Consider the following 19,179-nt stretch of genomic DNA (forward strand, 5'->3'; position numbering starts at 1 on the left):
TCAAGAATGCTTTTATACTAGTAAGCCACAACAACAAATCAAAAACCTTATCAACACACAAATTCAAAATATATAATAATTAATAGCCATCACATTCAAATTTAAAATGGTAATAAACAAATTCAAATAAAAAGCACAAAGTTAAAATACTGCAGCATTAAAAGTATAAAATAATAAATATATTTAACATTTTAAGCCACTACAGACTTGACAAGCAAGCAGCATAAAGAATCAGTAAACACAGACACACAACTCAAACATACGGTGTGACAATACCACTTTTAACCAGGAAAAAGAATCATTCCACTTAAATTTATCACTTTCATATGCTTTTTAATGTATTTTAATTAGAAAATTTCAAAATCTAATCAATTACCTGCTTATAAGGTGAAGATTTCTCATCCAATTTAGGCACAGGAACAGGTGGTAAGGGTCTAGTAGCCATGTTTTGAACTAAAAATATACATATGCTATTTATAACAAAACGTTTAATAGAATTATTTTATTTGAAATTTTTTAGACTTGAGAAATAGTGTCTGACAATAGAAAAAATTTAGATGATATCATTGAATTATACATATCAAACAATGATGGTACAATGTGATAGCCAACAATAAATTATTTCTTTATGACTCTCTTCATAACAGCAAATAGCATAACCCATCTAATGATTTACACTTATAAAAACATTGGACATTTTCCATAAAATTAATATATTCAGCTGAAAAACATAATTACTATAATCAAAAATAGGTTAATTGTGCCTTTTTTTTTAAATCAATTATACAATATGAAATTTAATGAACTGTCCTTTAAAAATCCTGTTTTATTTAAAAGACATTGCAGTTATCTTTCTGAGTATTTAATATTCTCATTTTTAAGTACAGTACCTTTATCATTTTTTATTGTATCCCAATTCAAAAGAAATAAGAGACTTTCCAAAATATTAAAACAACAATAATAATAATAAATATGCAATTTTGTAATTTTCCAGTGTTTGTATAAGATTGCTCACATTGCATGAGACATTATCAAAAAAATACATTTTTTGGAAAGAAAAAAATAAGGGACAAAAAACAAATCAAATAAAAGAAAACTTCCTTAAACGTTTCTAAAAAAGTAATTTTGAGAAAAAAAAATACTACAATGTCAAAATCATTGAAATTTATTTCATAATTTGATACTAAAGAAAGTAGTGACTGAAAAATCTTTATAATTAATAATAGCATAATGGTATAATGAATTTTAATGGAAATTTTGCTATTAATAAAAAGATGTATTTAAATATTATTTTATTTATAACTTGCAATATGCAGACTTAATTCATCCAATGATATGTATCAATTATAGAATAGTATTAAAAATGTAAATATTACAACTACATGTCTTTTTCTGAAGTAAAACAGTTAAAACATTTCTTTAGCATATGCTTTAAATCACATAATAAGTAAAAGACTTTATTCTAGATAATCAAATAATATAAAATAATTAAGTTACTTCACACTTACTGGTTAAAAATGAATTACCTGTGTCATCAGATACAGGTGCAACACCTCGTGGAGGTAGTGGGGGAAGTGATTGCATTTTTTTCCCATCAGTTGAAGAACCTAAATTTAGGAATGAAGAACTTCCAACAGTCATAAAAGCTGTAAAGTTCAAATCATGCAAAAAGAAAGCTTATTAATTGCATTGCGCAAATAGCAGCATACAAGCAATAACAAAGCACTGAATTGAAAAACAGTTTAATGCCAAGCAAAAACCTTTTTGTTATCTATAACAGTTAAAAGTAATATATTATTGCATTGTTCATAATACAATTATGTGATTGCAAAAAAAAATGATAGAATAATTTTTAAATATTTTCAATCTCAAAAATAAAAAATATGGATTATTATAATTAATCTACCAGGCAAATTCATATTTAGACATAATACAGAGAATTTGAAATCAATTCATATATTTTTTTTTTTTTTTTTTTTTTTTTTTTACAAAATTGCCTTACAGTTCATTAAAGCTAACTTTTCATCATTTTCAGTTGTTTGTTATTAATGATAACATTATAATAATATTGTTAATTTTAAAGAACATTAATTCATTTTAAACAAAAAAAATGTTTTGAAATTTAAAATTCTTTAATGAGTTATGAAATTTTTTGTGGGCTTTAAACAAGAGAAATTATTTTATCATTTTTACGAAAGACAATTGTAAAACAAACTACTGCAGAATACTTATAAATATGATCACAGGAAAACTCTTAGACTGATATATTTCATAACAAAAGAGCTATTCAAACTGTAAAACAAAATTTAGATAAAGGATATTAAACAAATAACATAAATTACTCTTGAAGAAATAGAAAGAGATAGACTCAAAGCATTCAGTAACAAAATTAATCTGCTGCACAAATAATTTCTCCATGTTCAGCTAATGATGTATTTCAGAACAGTGTTATACTGTTCTATAAATAAATAGTCTTACATAAAAATTTTTACTTAGATGAGAAATAACAAATAGACAGAAAATTTAAATCATTAAATGTCTCTCTTTCCATCATGATATGCTTCAAAAAAGAATAAACACATGTAAAAATGTATTTTTACAGTTAGTATTTATACAAATTACCTTTTATCATAAGTGGAAATTGATAGTAAATAGTTCTCACAATACTTTAAAATACATTATTTTGAAGTATTATGAGAATTGTATGGACATTTTTAAAAATTCAAGATGTTTCTTATTTATTTATTTTCTAAGAATAAAATATGATGCCATCTTAGTACCATAATGATATCTTCCATTTTTAATACATGTTTCCATGTTAAATGTTGAGAGTAAAGGCAAGAACCTTCTTTCTCCCATTTTCTAACTATCACAAAATCATTTTGAAACATAAGTAATATTCTTTTCACTAGTATGACTGAAAATAATTATATAAAAATGTATAATATATAAATATATAATCCATTGAATACAATTTAAAACTAATGACAGATATTCTTTTATTAAATAATATTCAGAAAATGCTTTAAGATATTTTTTTTTTTTTTTTTTTGTCTTATGAAGTAATTATTTATGTTAAGCCACATTGAAAAAATGAATACTATCATTTGAAAATTAAAATATTCAAAACTTTTAATTACCAAATAAGTCCATTTAAGCACTCTTTATTCTTATAAACATTAAAGAAAATACCAAATAAACATTCTCCGATCTAAATAATAATTTTATAAATGAATTATAAGATAATAATCTAAAGTGGAAATTCAACTTGAAAATATATATTTATATTTTGAAGAAAAAATCAACCATTAATTACACTGAAATAGACCTGCAGACATGCAAAGGCAGCATTATACATCCAATTTTAATCTATCTCTGCATTTAAATTAGAATACTGCAGAATGTTTCATTTATTATTAAAAAAAAATAGAAAATGACAGCTATTACTTTAAAAGCAAACAATTTTTCCTATGCAGATTTTTTGTTCTTTATTTTGTATAAATATATTTGAAAGCATGCATACCAAAAAAGCACATCAACTATAACTAAACTGGCAAAGTTATTTTTTTTTTAATTGTAGTAATTGAAATGCAAGGCTTTTAAAGCATCTATCTAAGCTATAAGCAATTTCAAATAGAAATAGTTTTACCAAATCAACTTACATTCTCTATCAGGTGACGAAGATGTAGATGACAGACTATCATTCAAGACACTTGTTGAAATAGGACTTGTAACAAAGGAATTTGCAGAATCTTTATTTTTATGCTGAATTTTTGGTGATGATGTAGGAGTGGTACTTGATCTTCGTCCAATCAGAGAACTTATAAAACCAACATTAGAAGGAAGAGATGATGGTTGAGTTACTTCAACTTGTGCATCATTTTCAGTTTTTAGAGGAAGTTTTGGTCGACTGAAAGTTCTAATTCCATCAGTTGAAGAAATTTCTTTCAGCTTTTGAGGCTTTTGTGGAAGAGGAGGAGGTGAAATGACATTGGGGCTTTTTACAAGCCTAGGTGGAAGTGATGGTTTATCGTTCATAATTTCAGGAGGGGCTATAAAAATTAAACAAATTCTATTCAGTAACTTGAAATTTTTATTGGCTTAAATAATCGAAATGCATTAAGATTTGTAAGTAATTATATGATTGAGTAGGGAAAGAGAGCAGTTTTTGTTGTTTCAATCTAATGTTTAGTTTCTAGGTAGAAGTTTATTGTTTATTTTTCAAATAAATAAATTTTATAACTTTTAATTGATTTCTCTATTAATGATGATCTTACTATATCAAGTTAATTAAATGTTTCCAAATAGGGCCAACTATTCAACACAGCAGTCAATAATTTGGTTGCAACATTCTGTTTTATTTTAAACACTAAAAAAGTTCTAGCATTAAATTCAAATAATTCTTCTCAATAAATAAGTTACACAGCAATTCTTTAAAAATAATTTAAGTCATTTATTTTCTTATACAATCACAAAAGTATTAATAACTTTTATATTAAAGGAAAAGAAGAAAGAAAAAAAACAGAGAATACTTACGATCAACCATTTCATAATTTTCTTCAGGCTGAAAGAAAAAAAAAAAAATGTTTAACATGTAACTTTAAATAGTATAACTACTTCTAAATAATTATACTTGCCAGAGTCACTTATAAATTTATTTTTTATTGATTTGCTTGATTAATAAAAGTATAAATTAGCAGGGTTCAGGATAAATTAAAGAAAGAAAGCATGCATAAAAATAATGTAAAAAATAAAATTCCAAATAAAAAGAGAAAAGCACTTACAGGCTCAACAATTTCATAAGTCTCTAAATAAAGAAAAGGAAACCAAAATGAATAATATTGAACTCAAAATGAATAACAAAATACTTTTCATATATCGAAATGTTTTTTTAAATAATCATTTTTCAATGAAATACTGAGAAAAAATATACAGTAATTTCAAATATTATGGACCTAATTAAAATTTCAACAGAAATTAATCTAAGTAGGTACAGTAATAACATATTATAACAGATCAAATTAGCTATATAGAAAAGAAATGTGCAATTCTAAAAATACATAAATAAAGTATCAAACAGTTTCAAGTCATTAATAATTTTTTTAGGGAATGCATGCTGAATAAATTTTCAATAGCCACCAAATAATTTTAAAATTTATTAGAAATAAGAACAAAATTTCAAATAAATATAAAAAGAAAATCAAATAAAGAATTCTGTAAAGTATCACCGAATATTAGTTGAATAGTTTTATATCTCGATGTTATAGATTGTGAATTACTGAAACTTAAAAGGCACAATTAAAAAAATGTGCAACACAATTCACACTGCACATACATTTTTCAGAAACATTTTACATTTACAATGAAAAAAATTATATTAAAATGTACTGAGATTCTATATTTGTAATGAAGAAATTTATATTATAAAAACAGAAAAGTAATAAAGTTGTTTGTCAGAATTCAGAATATTATCTGAAACTCAGATTCTCAAAGGCAATCACAAAGATCTACTAACTGAAGGGGAAAAAATTGCTACATTTTTATTATTTCTAAATAAATATAATATGCCTTATCAAAATTTATCTTAATATGACAGTTTAGATTTAAAAGATTTCAACAAAATGAGCCACATTTTTCATATGCTTAATCTTGTTATTACTACTCTAACTGAAATTAGAGATGATAAATAAAAAAACGTTACTTGAAAAGATTGCAATAACAATATAAATGAAATTGTACCTAACAACATAGTTATTCAATGTTAGAAGCTGCATATTTTTTCAAACTATGAAAAATAAAATGCTAACTAGATAACTATGCACAGAAAATAAAAATTTTGAATCTCAAAATAATAATAATAATAAAATAACTTTTATCAATTTTGTATTGAATTTTCAGTTTAAACTTAAGCAATTTTCAACTCCTTGACAATGGATCTGTGTTTTAAAAAAAAGTAGAAGACAGAAGTTTGAATTGTCACATACACATCCATCACATGACTTTGTAAAAAATAATTTTAAGAGTGTAATTATATGAACGATATAAATATTCTTAGAGAGTAATAGATATATAAAAGTTTCATCAAGTAAAAAACGAAGTATAAGACCAGTTATTTTACATACTAAGCGCATACAAAATTTGGCTTTGTAAACAGCCAATTATAAGAATTCCATCCATCATTTGTATAAATGTGTTTATATTGAAGTCTCTTGTATGCTTCATTAATTCAATAATATGCCAAATAATATAATAAAAAAATTAAATATTATTATACGTGACTTACCAATCACAGCAGATTCACCTGACAGTGAATTTTGGAAAGAACCTGAAAAACTGAAGCATTCTTTAGAATTTGTAGAAGTAGGCACAATAGGAATTTCATAATCTTCTTGAGGCTCAATGTGACTAGATGCCTAAAAGTGAATTTAAAAAATTATACTTACAAATATAATAAAAGAGCCGCATTGTTATAAATTACAATCAACAATTATCAAACAAAAGGTTCCTGAATATCAGCCCACAGCTATAGATAATATAAGTAAATATTGAATAAAAATACCTTTTCAAGAATGTGGATTATCTGAATACAAATAAAAAAAAAGAAAGAAGTAAAAGACTCATAATTTATAATCTATAGATTGGAAGTTTCACTATTTATATACATACACACTATTTACATTACTATTTTCATATACACAAAAACAGCAGCATGAAAATTAAGCAAGATCCTTCTTTTATTAGTGATTGTAAAAAGAACTGATATCAGAACTTACAAGATAGATTCTTAGGAGGAATAGTGCACTAAAACAAATGATTTATTCTATTTGATTAGAACATCTAAAAATAGATGAAATATCTCTCACAATGGAATAGAAAGGGGGGAAAAACTAATTCCACAGTTATTTTCTGGGCAATACTTTAAAAAAATCTTTTACTTCCTCACTAAGGCATAATAGAAAATCTTATTGGAGGTCACACTCCTGATTAAATTTAAATTATATTCCTTGTGCAAAAATTTAGGATTATATTGTTAGGTTCTTTTTAGGTAACAACATATTTCAGATTAATTTCAAAGAAATCTGATTTTAATGTGATGGAAATAAAAAGCTAGACAAAATTATTTCACAATTTATGCCATTTATTCAACACATCTCATAATTCTTTTGTGATTTATTGAATGATATTCAAAAACGTATTGGTTTTAAAATCCAAAGACGTATTCATTAAAAATTCTATAAAAGTGCACAAATCACCTTCTGAATTTTACTGCATTTCATAAAAGCAGTTACAAAAACACAATTTGACAGTTTATTTTGATTTTCGTAGAAGCAGTTATTATTTTTCTTTTATTGCAAATTGAATACAAATATAACAATTCACTTAGAAAATAAATTAACAAGCATGAATTAAACACATTTTTTTTCATTAATCTTAAGGTTTATATATAAAAAACAAATATAATATTTTAGAAAATTATGAATATAGTCTCCAATTTTATCTAAGTAAATGAAATAAAATATCATCTCAGAGTTTAGTTTAATAATAATGTAAAATTTTTAATAAAAATAGTATTGTCTTTTTGGAAAATTTCAATTTACAAACAAGATATTTCAACAAGCAGAGAAAAAAAACTCCTTTAAATTTGCTAATACAGAAACAATTCATAAAAAATCTGCTCATAGAGATTGTCACTACATTTTATTTATAAGAAGAATATTAGAAAATTTTCAAAAAATACATGTAGTAAAAACATGCAAATGATTTTGATTGTAATAACACATGATCAACTAAAATGTTAATTGTATTATCTATATGGATTTTTTTTAAAAAAAAGAGCTCTTATTACCATATAACAAGGGGATTTTTAAGGATATATTCAATGGTTTTCTTGATATATATATTTTTTATTTAATGGTGAAAATGCTTATAATTTTCAGTGAATCAGCACCACTGTTTTGAATTAAATTAGTGCTGAAATAAAAATATTATACAAAAAAAATGACAAAAAGAAATATTTTTATTTTATTAAATAAGCAACAGATGTTTTTAAAAGTGAGCTCTTCCAAATAAAGTTATATTTCAGAAATAGATATTCTGATTTCTTTTCAATATAATAAAAATATAAATTGCATATCAAGTATGTAAACAGATTTTTTTTTTTTCTTATTACAAATTTAAACCACAAATATATGGGCATATTTTATTTTATACAATTGCAATATAAAAAAAACACTGAAATCTTAACACTCGGACTTACTAATTATTATATTTTTGCTTTTAAAAATTTAAAGTTTGTTATATAAAACTTATATATCAACAAGAAAAAAAAAAAGAGTGGTGCAAAAATGTTTTAAACTTTCAGAATTCATTAAAATAAAACAGTATATGCAGATAAGAAGTATTTTGATTATTTATACTATTTTATATTATTATTTATACTATTATAGTAGTACATATAAAAACATATAACATTATTAATAAAGTTACTTAATTAAAACACATTATCTCGAATTTTGTTATATTTACCTGAGTTACAGGAGGTGGAGGTGGCTGGCTTGGAGGCCTCTTCAAAGGAGGCCTTGGAATACTATTTGTGTTATTACTTTTGTAACTAAAAATAAAAAAAAAAGTAACTTTAAACTTAAAAATAACATTTAAATATTATTAATAATATTTTTTCTTAAATAATAAAATTTCAAAAGAATACTTTCATTTGTAATTTCATTTAAAAAATGTATGGTATTATTTTATTATATTCTTTTAATTCTTGAATTATTAGGTGCAGAAACAAAGAACAAATCAAAAATTATTAAGCAATAAGCATTTCCTTAACCCATTGGTATATATGGAATTTTCAATCTTTTGCAAACTATTAGAGTCAAATTAAAGTAGGGGCGAGGGGAAATCAGCTGAGAAATGGATTGCTTGTTTCTGCAAAGAATTAAATCTTAGTCTATTATATAACAATTAGATTACAGGACTTCTTCTGTGCCTTCCTTAGAATTCAATACTATTCTGGTATCAGTAATTTCAAACAGAGAACACTTAAACATAAATTTGTGACATGTTTGGAAAATTGTTCTTAATAACATAGCTTATTTTAAAAGCAAAACTGAGATCTGTTTATATATATATAGATATATATAAGATGGTTTTGGCTATTTATTTCTGCTAGTATTCAAGAATTTGATAGAGCATAATCATATTCAAATAATACCTTGCATAAAAATATTTTTTAAAAAATTACTGAGATTTTGAAATTTTTCTGCTTGACACATTTTGTAAATTATTATTGATAATTTGATATGACATATTTATGCATTTTAAGTTTTAAAATAAAAAGAAAAATCATGTATAATTTATATCATCTATATTTATCTTACTTGATTTTGGATATTTAAGAAACGATACTGCTGAATGATAATTTGAGGATTTGGCTTTGAATTTAACAAATTATTTATTTTTATTTATATAAATTGAAAATTTAGCATAAAGTACTAAAATTGCAAAAATAATATAACAGTAATGTAACATAATTTTTAATAATGGATAAAACTATTACTAGGTTCACATCTCATTTTATCATCACCCAAACATAGTAAGTAAAGAAATTAACGGAAGTAACACATAAAAAATTTCATACATTTGTTTGCCATTAGTATGATTTGATTTCATTTGAATATAAATAAAATTAACCCCAAAACGAATTGTTAGATAGCATATAAGTATTATTAATTCCATAAATAGCTGTAATTTACTTACGTATATTACAATTTTGATTTACAATCTATTTGACATTGCTTCCAAATTCATCAAATTTGCAAGGGAAGTAAATGTCAGTATGATAAAGAATAAAGAAACAAATTCAAATTTTTATGTGAATAAAACATTGTTGGATAAATGCTCTAAATAATGTTACAATAAATTTTGGAACAAAGATGTAAAATGCTTCTTTAAAAAAAAAAAAAAAAACTGAATTAGCAAACTGATATATAGCTCATACTTTGATACACCATTCACAACTTTAGAAATCACAGGCACATCAGGTGGTTTTGGAATGGATTTTTCTTCTGAACTATTTGAAGTTAACACAGGAGAAGTATTTGAAGGCTTTTCAAGTACACCTGAAAGAAAAGTAATAAAATGCAGAAAGACAAAATAGTTTCATAGTGAAAATTAGTTAATGAAAGAATTACAATGCAATGTACTATAATTCATACAGAACAGATTATATGTCTTACATCTACAGAGTAAATTATATATATAATTAACTTTGTTGTGTGTGTATGTGCATATGTGTAACAGAAATAACAATTTCGATATAATAATTTAAATACAATTTTTGTTTGAAATCTTATAGAATGATTTCTTTCAAAATTATTCCTTTTAATTTGTTTTATTTATATAAATTATTTCTATTCTTTTTCAAAAAGATACAATGACCAAGAATCAGATTTATTTTTAAAATTTCTCATTGCACTTTATTTTTTTAACAAATGTATAAAACAATCAATATTCATTGTACTATCTCTTTAATAGTTACACTGTGACAATCAAGAGGTTTCCAGCACAATTAACATTTAAGATAAATCCTTAGGAAAGTATACAAGACCTTTTAAAATAATCCTAACTTCTTACTAAGTAAAATTTTAAAAAAATAACGGGGATAATTCATCATTATAGTTATGTTGACTGAATTATTGACCATCTATTGACTATTAATTTTAGAGAAAGTTATAAAATTAAAAGTGAACTAATATTCAGAAATAACTTTTAACATCACATCTTATTTCAAGAAGAATATATCAAGAGGAACCCTTTCTGATTTTTATCAATACATGAAATTATATAGCAGTTTGATAAAGATTCTTTTCTTTAATGTATATAATGTACATTAATATAAAGCTGATATAAAAATAGAAGTAACACAATTATCACATTTTTATTATACCTGGTAATGACTGGATAATGGAATTATTATTTACTTCGGAGGGGGAATGCTCTATTTTTACCTAAAAAAAAATAATTACAACATTAGAAATATAAAAAAAATTTATAATCCAACAAGTAACATATATATCTGACTACTAATAAATTACACAGTTTTTGTAAACTTTTAGATGCATCTTTCAATTTTAATCAATGTTTTATTTAGCAATGTCATGACAAAACTTCCTGAAAGTTAGTTCAAAAAGGAAATTCATGCTATTAAATTTCAAATGTGAATTTTCTAAAATTCTACATAAAATGCACATTTGAAGTATAACATCTTTATTCTTCAAATTGCGATTAATTTTTATAACTCATTGGTAATTAAGCTAAATATTCCTTTAAAAATAAAATATATGGAAATTAACTAATTGTTCATTTATATTTACTTTCTATTTAAATTATTATAAAGATGCAAAAAATATCGGAATTCTTTTTTGATAAGCTGTAATTGAAGGGCAAATATTTTATTTTGAGTAAAGGTTAAAAATTGAAATGACAGGTCTTTGAACACTTTTCTCATAAAATAGAAATAAAAAAAAGAAAGGGAAAAAATTAAAAGTAATAACGCAAAATTTAAAAAAAAAAAAATCGAAATTTAGAAAGTATAATTATTAATTATATAATCTGAAAATTTCATCTTAACATAATTAAAAATTTCTCATAAAAACTATCCCATTTGATCCACTAGGGTCCCAAATAATAAAAATTATCACATGCATTTCATGCAATTCAATATTAAACTTAAAAATATTGTCATCCGCTTACTTCATCATCGCTTTCCTCATCTTCAAAATCGCTCCCCCAATCATCTGAATCATCCCAACTGTCGCAAGTACCTAGAATAAATTTGAAATAGTTTAAAATATGCTCTCTGAAGCATGGAGATATAAAATTAAAAAGGAAATGGAAAGAATTCATAAAATGCATGATAGTAAGAAAAATGAGTCATAAAATAAAAATTACCGTTTGATTCTGACGTATGAGAATGGGAACTTTGGCTATGCTTCAGAGTTTTCGCAATCCTGAAAGTATAAAAAATTTTTTAAAAAACAGTAAGATATGATTCGCAAATATTAAAAAAAGTAATATGTGATTCACAAATATGAATTAAATACTGATCAGCCAAATCATGTGATAATAACATATTTGCATTTTGGAACAAAAAGAATTAATATCCATTTTCCCCAACTTTGAATTAAAATTCATTTTTATTTATTAAATTGTTATAACAAAATAAAAAAGAAAATCAAACTTAAAACAAAAATCGAATTGCAAAGAGAAAAACATGCACTTCTTTCATTTACCGCTGTTATAGTTTTGACGTAAAACAACAACAGCTAAGATGGAAAAGTGATATCCATAGTTTAGGGTAACAAATGTTAAAACCGATAGATTTCGACAAAAACCTTATTTCATCAAGGAGCAGACATATGCTATAATATTACAATAAAAAAATATATTTAAGAAGAAAGTTCACCACATTAATTAAATATAATTTACTGAACATTTATAAATTATGAAAGCCTAAAAATTAAGTCTATTTTAAGAATAATCATGAATTACACTAATGCTTTAAATAATAATCAAATATTACAACAGATTAAAATAAAGAAGTAAAATTTAATTGGTAAGAACAGAACAGGTCCCAATTCCGGGGTTTTTTTTATGAATCTGTTCTATACATGTACGTAGATTTAAATCATTTAAAAATATGAAACTAGCCTTTCTCCATTATTTCCTGGCGTGTTGAATATTTGAATAAAATTAGAAGTATAGTATATGTTCCAGATTGCATCAAATTGAGAAATTCAAATTATTACAATTATTTTTCTTCCTAATTCAATTAAAGAATGCAATAAAAATGCTGTACCTTCAGAATTAATTTCAACTTATTTTTTAAGTCTCCGACAATCTGTCTTTAATTTTTATTTTATTGAAGAAAAAAATGAAAGTAATTAATAAAAAACAAACTAAGAATAAACTTGGCACGTAGTTGATATCGACATATTACATAAAAATTCAATAAAAGTTTTTATAACGTTTAATTGTGTTATAACAAAACAAAAACACATACGCATGCCAAAAATAAATTTTATTTTCTCAAATTTCTTTTCCGGATTAGAGTTTTTTTTTTTTTTTTTTCCCTCTCCTCTCTATCACGGGAAATTTGTTCCATAAATTCTAAACAAAATGGAAAAGAATAAATCCACTATTTACCAAAATGATACTCAGACAGCATGATGTAAAAACTAACAATAAAAAAAATTCTTGGTAAGTAAATTTTCCTTAATCAGCAAAGTTTCTTCATTTATAAAGTAACAATAATGACGATATAAATTTAGCACGTGCGTAAATGAATTTATGCTAAATTTCTATTGCGATTACTGTCTTTTCGAATAAATCTTTAAATTTATTAGCAATATAAATTTCGCATTTGTCTTGCACAAACTGGTTGTTGAATTAATGATACTCAACTTTAAAATAATTATTTAATATAATTTTTTTTTTGCCTCCATTAAAATTGTTTAGATTTAAATCCGTAAATAAAAAAATTACCTTTTTGCATTTGAAGCTTGGGATTTGCATTCTTGGACACATTTCGCTATTTGCCTGAAAAAGAAAAGATATATTTAATTATTTCGTTATAAAAGTCTCTCTGAATTTCATTGAATTGCAACGTTCTTTTTAATTGCATAAGCATGTAAATCAATGAGAAAAGTAGAAATAATAGTCGTTGTAGATCGTAAATATTTAATTAATATATAAAAAATAGAATAACCGACAATGCAGGATTTCAACCAATTATATATTTATACATTAATAAGAGCAAACATAAAACAGAAATTCTTCCTATAAATTAAAGAGAATATTTTATGAGTCTTAATGAGAATGACTTAGTGAAATTCAAAATTACATGGATAATCCAAAGTATCCATGAAGACTCATGTCTAAATCAAAAGATTGTGGATAAAATATGTATAAATAAATGCTAGACGCCTTTAAAAAAATTCAGAATATCTTATTTACAACGAATAAACAACACTTGTGAAAGCATGTTGAAACTAATAATGTATATGCGAAATTCTTAAAGATCATATTTCAGATTTGAAATGAATAACGAATCAACGAAGAATGATGAATTCACATAACAACTGAATGAAGCGTTTATGGGCACACATTTCCTCCACTTACCATTTCAATTGTTTATTAACTCAAGAAAACAAACATTCGGAATTTAAATGGGGGTAAATGCTCTGGTTGCGGTGTTTTTCGATGAAAAGTCATAAATTGTGATCCCTTTCGTTTACGCACCTGCGTTGTCAGAATAATTCAATAAAAATGCACTAACAGAATGAGCTCGAAAGCGAAAGCTGCATACCAGTTTTGTCCGCTGACTTTCATGTTTGTATTGAATGATGAAGGCCACTAGCTATTGTAACAACACAACATAAATCAGCAGGACATAATAACTAGACAGCTAAAAGAAATGAAATCCACAAAAGAGAGTTTTCATTGTGACAAAAAAGAAATTAGTGTACGCGTATAAAATTCTATGCCGTTTCTTATTTTTTCTAGGTTTATGAACAATAACAAATGAGAGAGAAAAAATGAATTGCGCATTTGCGAATATAAACAAAGAATAATAAATGCGACGGTATAAATATCCAAACAAATATTTCTAACTTTAATAGGATTGTTTGTGAATGAAGCTAAAAGGTTAACGTTAAATAAGTTCTAGAAAATTCGAAACGAATTCTGAAACAAAATATTAAATGCTAAAAAAAATCTGGAGGAATCCTGGATCGGGCATATTTTTGTGTGCATATTTATAACTATAGCATGTTTTTTCTAATAAAATATTAGGTAGTTATAAATTATGCTGCTTATATAAAGTTTATATAATTGACTTTACATAATCAGCATAAGCTTTATTTTGATCTAAAAATCTACTGACACATTTTAGCTACCCAACATAAAATTGTTCATTTAAGTCATTTCTTAAATACGAGAAAATTGCTATATTTGAACCACCATCTAGTTGGCCTTCTATCATAATTTCAATACTATTTAATTTTTGGGCCATAAAGCAGAAAATTTATGCTTAAATGACGTAAATGTGGTTTCTCCGTGGTTCATTTTTCAGAGAAAATTCTGAAAATGAAAATTAAGTGGCTGCAGTTAAGAAACAAGATTTTGTATTTAGATATTTCCAATATTTTACCAAACGATTATTTTTTTTACGCTGTTTCAAAGTAAGTAGCAAAATCTATATACATAAATAATGCTAATGTAAGTGACACAGAAATCGCTCTAATTATTTACTGTCGAATGGCATCAGTTAAATGTAAACAGAGCGGCATACAAATGTTTCAGACAGCTCCATTGAACTTTTTTTACAACTACACTTAATTAACACTTCGTTTGACAAATTAACAGAGCTGCCAAATATTATTAAAAATATTCTCAGGTGTGAGCTAAACACTTCATTCAGTCAAAGAAAAAAATATGTAGATATTACAAATAAGCACCAAATAAAGTTTAAGAGAACGCGGAAATTGGCTTAATTGTCCCTAGATGGATAATTGCTATGACTTGCCTATGGAGATTTATCTTTATATATTCCAAAACTATTATCTCACAAAATAATTTGTGCATTGTGTTAAAATCTTAAAATTAAATCTTATTATTAAATCTTAAAATCATTATCTTAAAATTAAAAAAAAACTTTTTAATTATATCAGTTAATATCTTACTTTATTTTCAATGTTTTTATTTATTTATTAACTTTGGTTTCAACCTGAAACATTGTTATGATGAAGTTCAAACTCATCCATCAAAACATTCAATTGCATGCAGTATTAAAATTAAGATTAAAAAAAATGTCTTTTGGCATTTCTCCCGAAATAGATCTTTACTTCCACTTTTATTTCGTAGTGCGTACATTTTTACACCCTAATATTGTTTGACAACGGATTCTAAAACCCTCCGCGCTTTTGCGCATGCGTTAGGATGGATTTAATTCGACAAAATAGGGGTGAGAGGGAAAATTAAAGAAGGAGATGCTTATATTTAACAATAAAGTAAATACCGGAAATGCGCACATTCTTCCGCGTCTCAGCCCTTAGTGAGATAGAAATGTTGAAAAGTGGGTGTCTCAGGATACTGAAACGAACAGTAGTTTGCAGTAGATTAATTCAATTAAGTTCATGTCTTTCAGTTGTATCAAATAACATGTTGCTATTTTTTAAATGCATTCCATATTAATAATTTTATTGTCTAAAGAAAATAATGAAAGAAAATAATAAGAAATGGGCGAACAAGCTGGTCGCCAAAGAACGCTAATATATTGTTATATTCTTGGGATGAAATTTGTTCGGCTATAATTCACTTTAATAATTTTATTTTAACGACAAAATTAGAATTTTTTTTTAAATTAGTGTTGCTTAAAAATTACTCAGAATAAATCATTATAAATAACTGCTTGAAATGGAGAAGTCAAATTGTTGATTATCTCGAATTAGAGGAATAGTCCAGAGAGCAATAAAAAACACTCGTTGTTCTCAATTAAACTGAAATTGTAACATGCCAAATCGAAAAGAAAACAATAAAAAGGGTATTAAAGACATCAAAAGTTTATTCAAAAAATTATAGCGACCTGGTTATCACATATGAGGAAACAAAGGAAAAAGAAAAAATGCGTAATAGAAGGAAAAGATAAATGTATAAAATGCCATACTTGAGTTCACACAATAAGGGTTAAAGTGAATTGAAAAAAAAAAAAAAAAAAAAAAAAAAAAAAAAAAACTTTTTTTTATCATATTTAAGAAATTGATACCATCTGAGAAACCTGTTTTTTTTTTTTTTAATTGGAACAATGATACAATTTTAATGAACAATTTTGCCTTTCTTTAAACTATTAAAAAGTTACTGAAGGTTAACTTCTTGAAAATAAATATTCAACTATTTTTTAATTAAATTACTTCTCTATAATTGTACATTAAAAAATATTTAGGTGGCCCAAATATGATAGATTTGTCCAATATTTTATATGAATAAAGCTATTTTCAATTTTTTTTCTTATATCCACAAATATTAATATGCAACACCAATATATGAATAATTTTATCTGAACAAAAATTTTATTCGAGCATTACATGGGAAAAAAATGTTACATTATAAGATTTTATGTGGGGCACCTTATGTTTTCTGACATATGTTGATGGAAATTTACAAACCTTTGACTTATATGCTAATGTTAATCACTACAAATAATTTCCCAATATATGATGAGGAACAAAATTTCTAGAACGCTCATCTAAAATAAACAAAACCCAAGGTCAATAAAAGTTAAGAAATTTGTCACTATATCACTCCAGTTTTTCTGGCAATACTTAGATAATTCTGGCTATCGTGATTAACCCTTTTTTGACACAACAATGAATCAAACTAGCAATGCACAACTTAGTAACATGTCTCCAAAAAGTTGTTTAAAATTTTTCGCTTATAATATTATTTTAGATCTTTACAAACAAATTAATTAATCGCGATTCTCAGCCTGCAAGACGCAACTGCTAACATTTTTTAAAATTTTGATTAATGAACTGTAGCTATTATTTGTGAATTTAATATTCTACTAATACCAAAATCGTGTAATTCGAAATAAGCTTCGTTGTCAAAATATTCGAAATTCAATAGTGGCTGGAGTTTCTGGTTAAGGTACAGAAGCTTTCTTCAAATCAAATAAATCTTGGTTTTCAGTATTACTAAAAGTTAAATTCACAATAGTAGCCTAAAAGTAGCAGTGTGAAATTGCATAAATACAAATCTATTTTGGTTGAAAATAAGATCTAACCTAAATCTGATTACTTGGCATTGCAAAAGATATTAAAAGACGAAAATAAGTCATGGCGAAATTTTGAAGACTTTAATACACAAAGTTCTAATTAAACACACGTATATATTTATGCTGCTGTAAGTTAACACTTAAAAAGATCGAAATATCATCTATAGATAAGGACATATGGAATGATTGGCAAGACTCATATATCCAAAGAATACATTCAAAACATACTTATACATTTTCCAATCCGAAAAGGATTAAGATGCATAATTATATAAAAATAAATGTAAGAATTTCTTTTAGTGCTTAGAAAGCTCAAAAATTATTTTAGTTTTGTTATAAATCCTAAAAATTAACATAAGAATTTTAGTTATTATACGGTTTTTATAAATATATAACAAGAATTTGAAAACAATGCAATTATCAGAACGGCCAATCAAACTCGATTTAGGAATGCAAAGGGTTAAAGGCAATAATTTCTCAAAATTTACCAAAAAAATGTACTTATAAAACTATGCCTTGTAGAGCAATTTTAAAAAAAAAAAAAGGGGGGGGGGTAAAGGTAATTTTTCAAAGATTACTCAAAAAATGTTCTTATAAAACTATGAGCTGTCGAGCATTTTAAAATTAACTTTCATGGTAAAAACAGTAACAAAAAGTTGAGATTTTTTTTTTTTACCTAAATTTTATTTCATTATCTTACGTTAATTAATCTTACGCTAATTAAACGTTATTTAATCTCATATGTTACGAAAAGAAAGAAAAAAAAAATCCAGACATATACATGAACAACAATCAAAAATTCGCGAACAATTTTTCAGTACAATATAATAGATAAATATAAATACGTTCTGGTGAAAATCAAAAATTCAACAATTTTTTTTTACTTAAACAATAGTTTATTCTTAATTTTTATTGTTTTTTAGCAAGTGCAGAAAAGTTTTAAAATATATCACATGAAAAGAAAAAGAATATCTGCAGATTAACAAATTTAATAGTCTTCTTTCTACATATGTTAACTGATGTTTTTTTCGTATAAATAAAAGGCCAAATTAAAATGGCATAAACGTTTTTAGGATGCAAATGGTGTTAAAGTGTTAAATACATATACTGTGCCTTCTCACAATTTATTTACAACTTCCGTCATCAAAAAGTAAACTCGAAAACAAGCGGGAAATTAAGTACTTCATTCAGCGTATTAGAAAATAGTTACATGACAGATGGCTAAAATGTCGATGGCAATTTGTATTGATTGTCATGCAAAACACTTCTCTACTTCTACATAATAATCAGTGTCACTTCCTCAATCATCGAAGCATTTCGCAACCGCACGGAGCTTGAAAAAA

The 19,179-nt window shown here is 25.0% G+C and overlaps 1 protein-coding gene across 6 annotated transcripts in view; it reads right to left on the reverse strand.

The window, feature by feature from the left end:
• The window catches only part of LOC129965927 (lymphocyte cytosolic protein 2-like), a 66,814-nt gene that overhangs the window by 3,387 nt on the left and 44,248 nt on the right, over positions 1 to 19,179 (reverse strand). For 2 of the 6 annotated variants that reach the window (XM_056080215.1, XM_056080220.1), the window contains 12 exons: positions 13,549 to 13,602; positions 11,956 to 12,014; positions 11,758 to 11,828; positions 10,952 to 11,012; positions 10,004 to 10,124; positions 8,527 to 8,611; positions 6,284 to 6,413; positions 4,785 to 4,807; positions 4,537 to 4,564; positions 3,663 to 4,052; positions 1,509 to 1,646; positions 377 to 453 (listed from right to left, as the gene is read on the reverse strand). In XM_056080215.1, the coding sequence (XP_055936190.1) occupies positions 377 to 453; positions 1,509 to 1,646; positions 3,663 to 4,052; positions 4,537 to 4,564; positions 4,785 to 4,807; positions 6,284 to 6,413; positions 8,527 to 8,611; positions 10,004 to 10,124; positions 10,952 to 11,012; positions 11,758 to 11,828; positions 11,956 to 12,014; positions 13,549 to 13,602 (1,237 nt within the window). Of the gene's footprint in view, positions 1 to 376; positions 454 to 1,508; positions 1,647 to 3,662; positions 4,053 to 4,536; positions 4,565 to 4,784; positions 4,808 to 6,283; positions 6,414 to 8,526; positions 8,612 to 10,003; positions 10,125 to 10,951; positions 11,013 to 11,757; positions 11,829 to 11,955; positions 12,015 to 13,548; positions 13,603 to 14,371; positions 14,449 to 19,179 lie in introns of those variants that run through there. The other 4 variants (XM_056080221.1, XM_056080218.1, XM_056080219.1 and 1 more) reach the window with 4 other exon arrangements.

Source organism: Argiope bruennichi, chromosome 4 (assembly GCF_947563725.1).
Source record: "Argiope bruennichi chromosome 4, qqArgBrue1.1, whole genome shotgun sequence".
Lineage (NCBI taxonomy): Eukaryota > Metazoa > Arthropoda > Arachnida > Araneae > Araneidae > Argiope > Argiope bruennichi.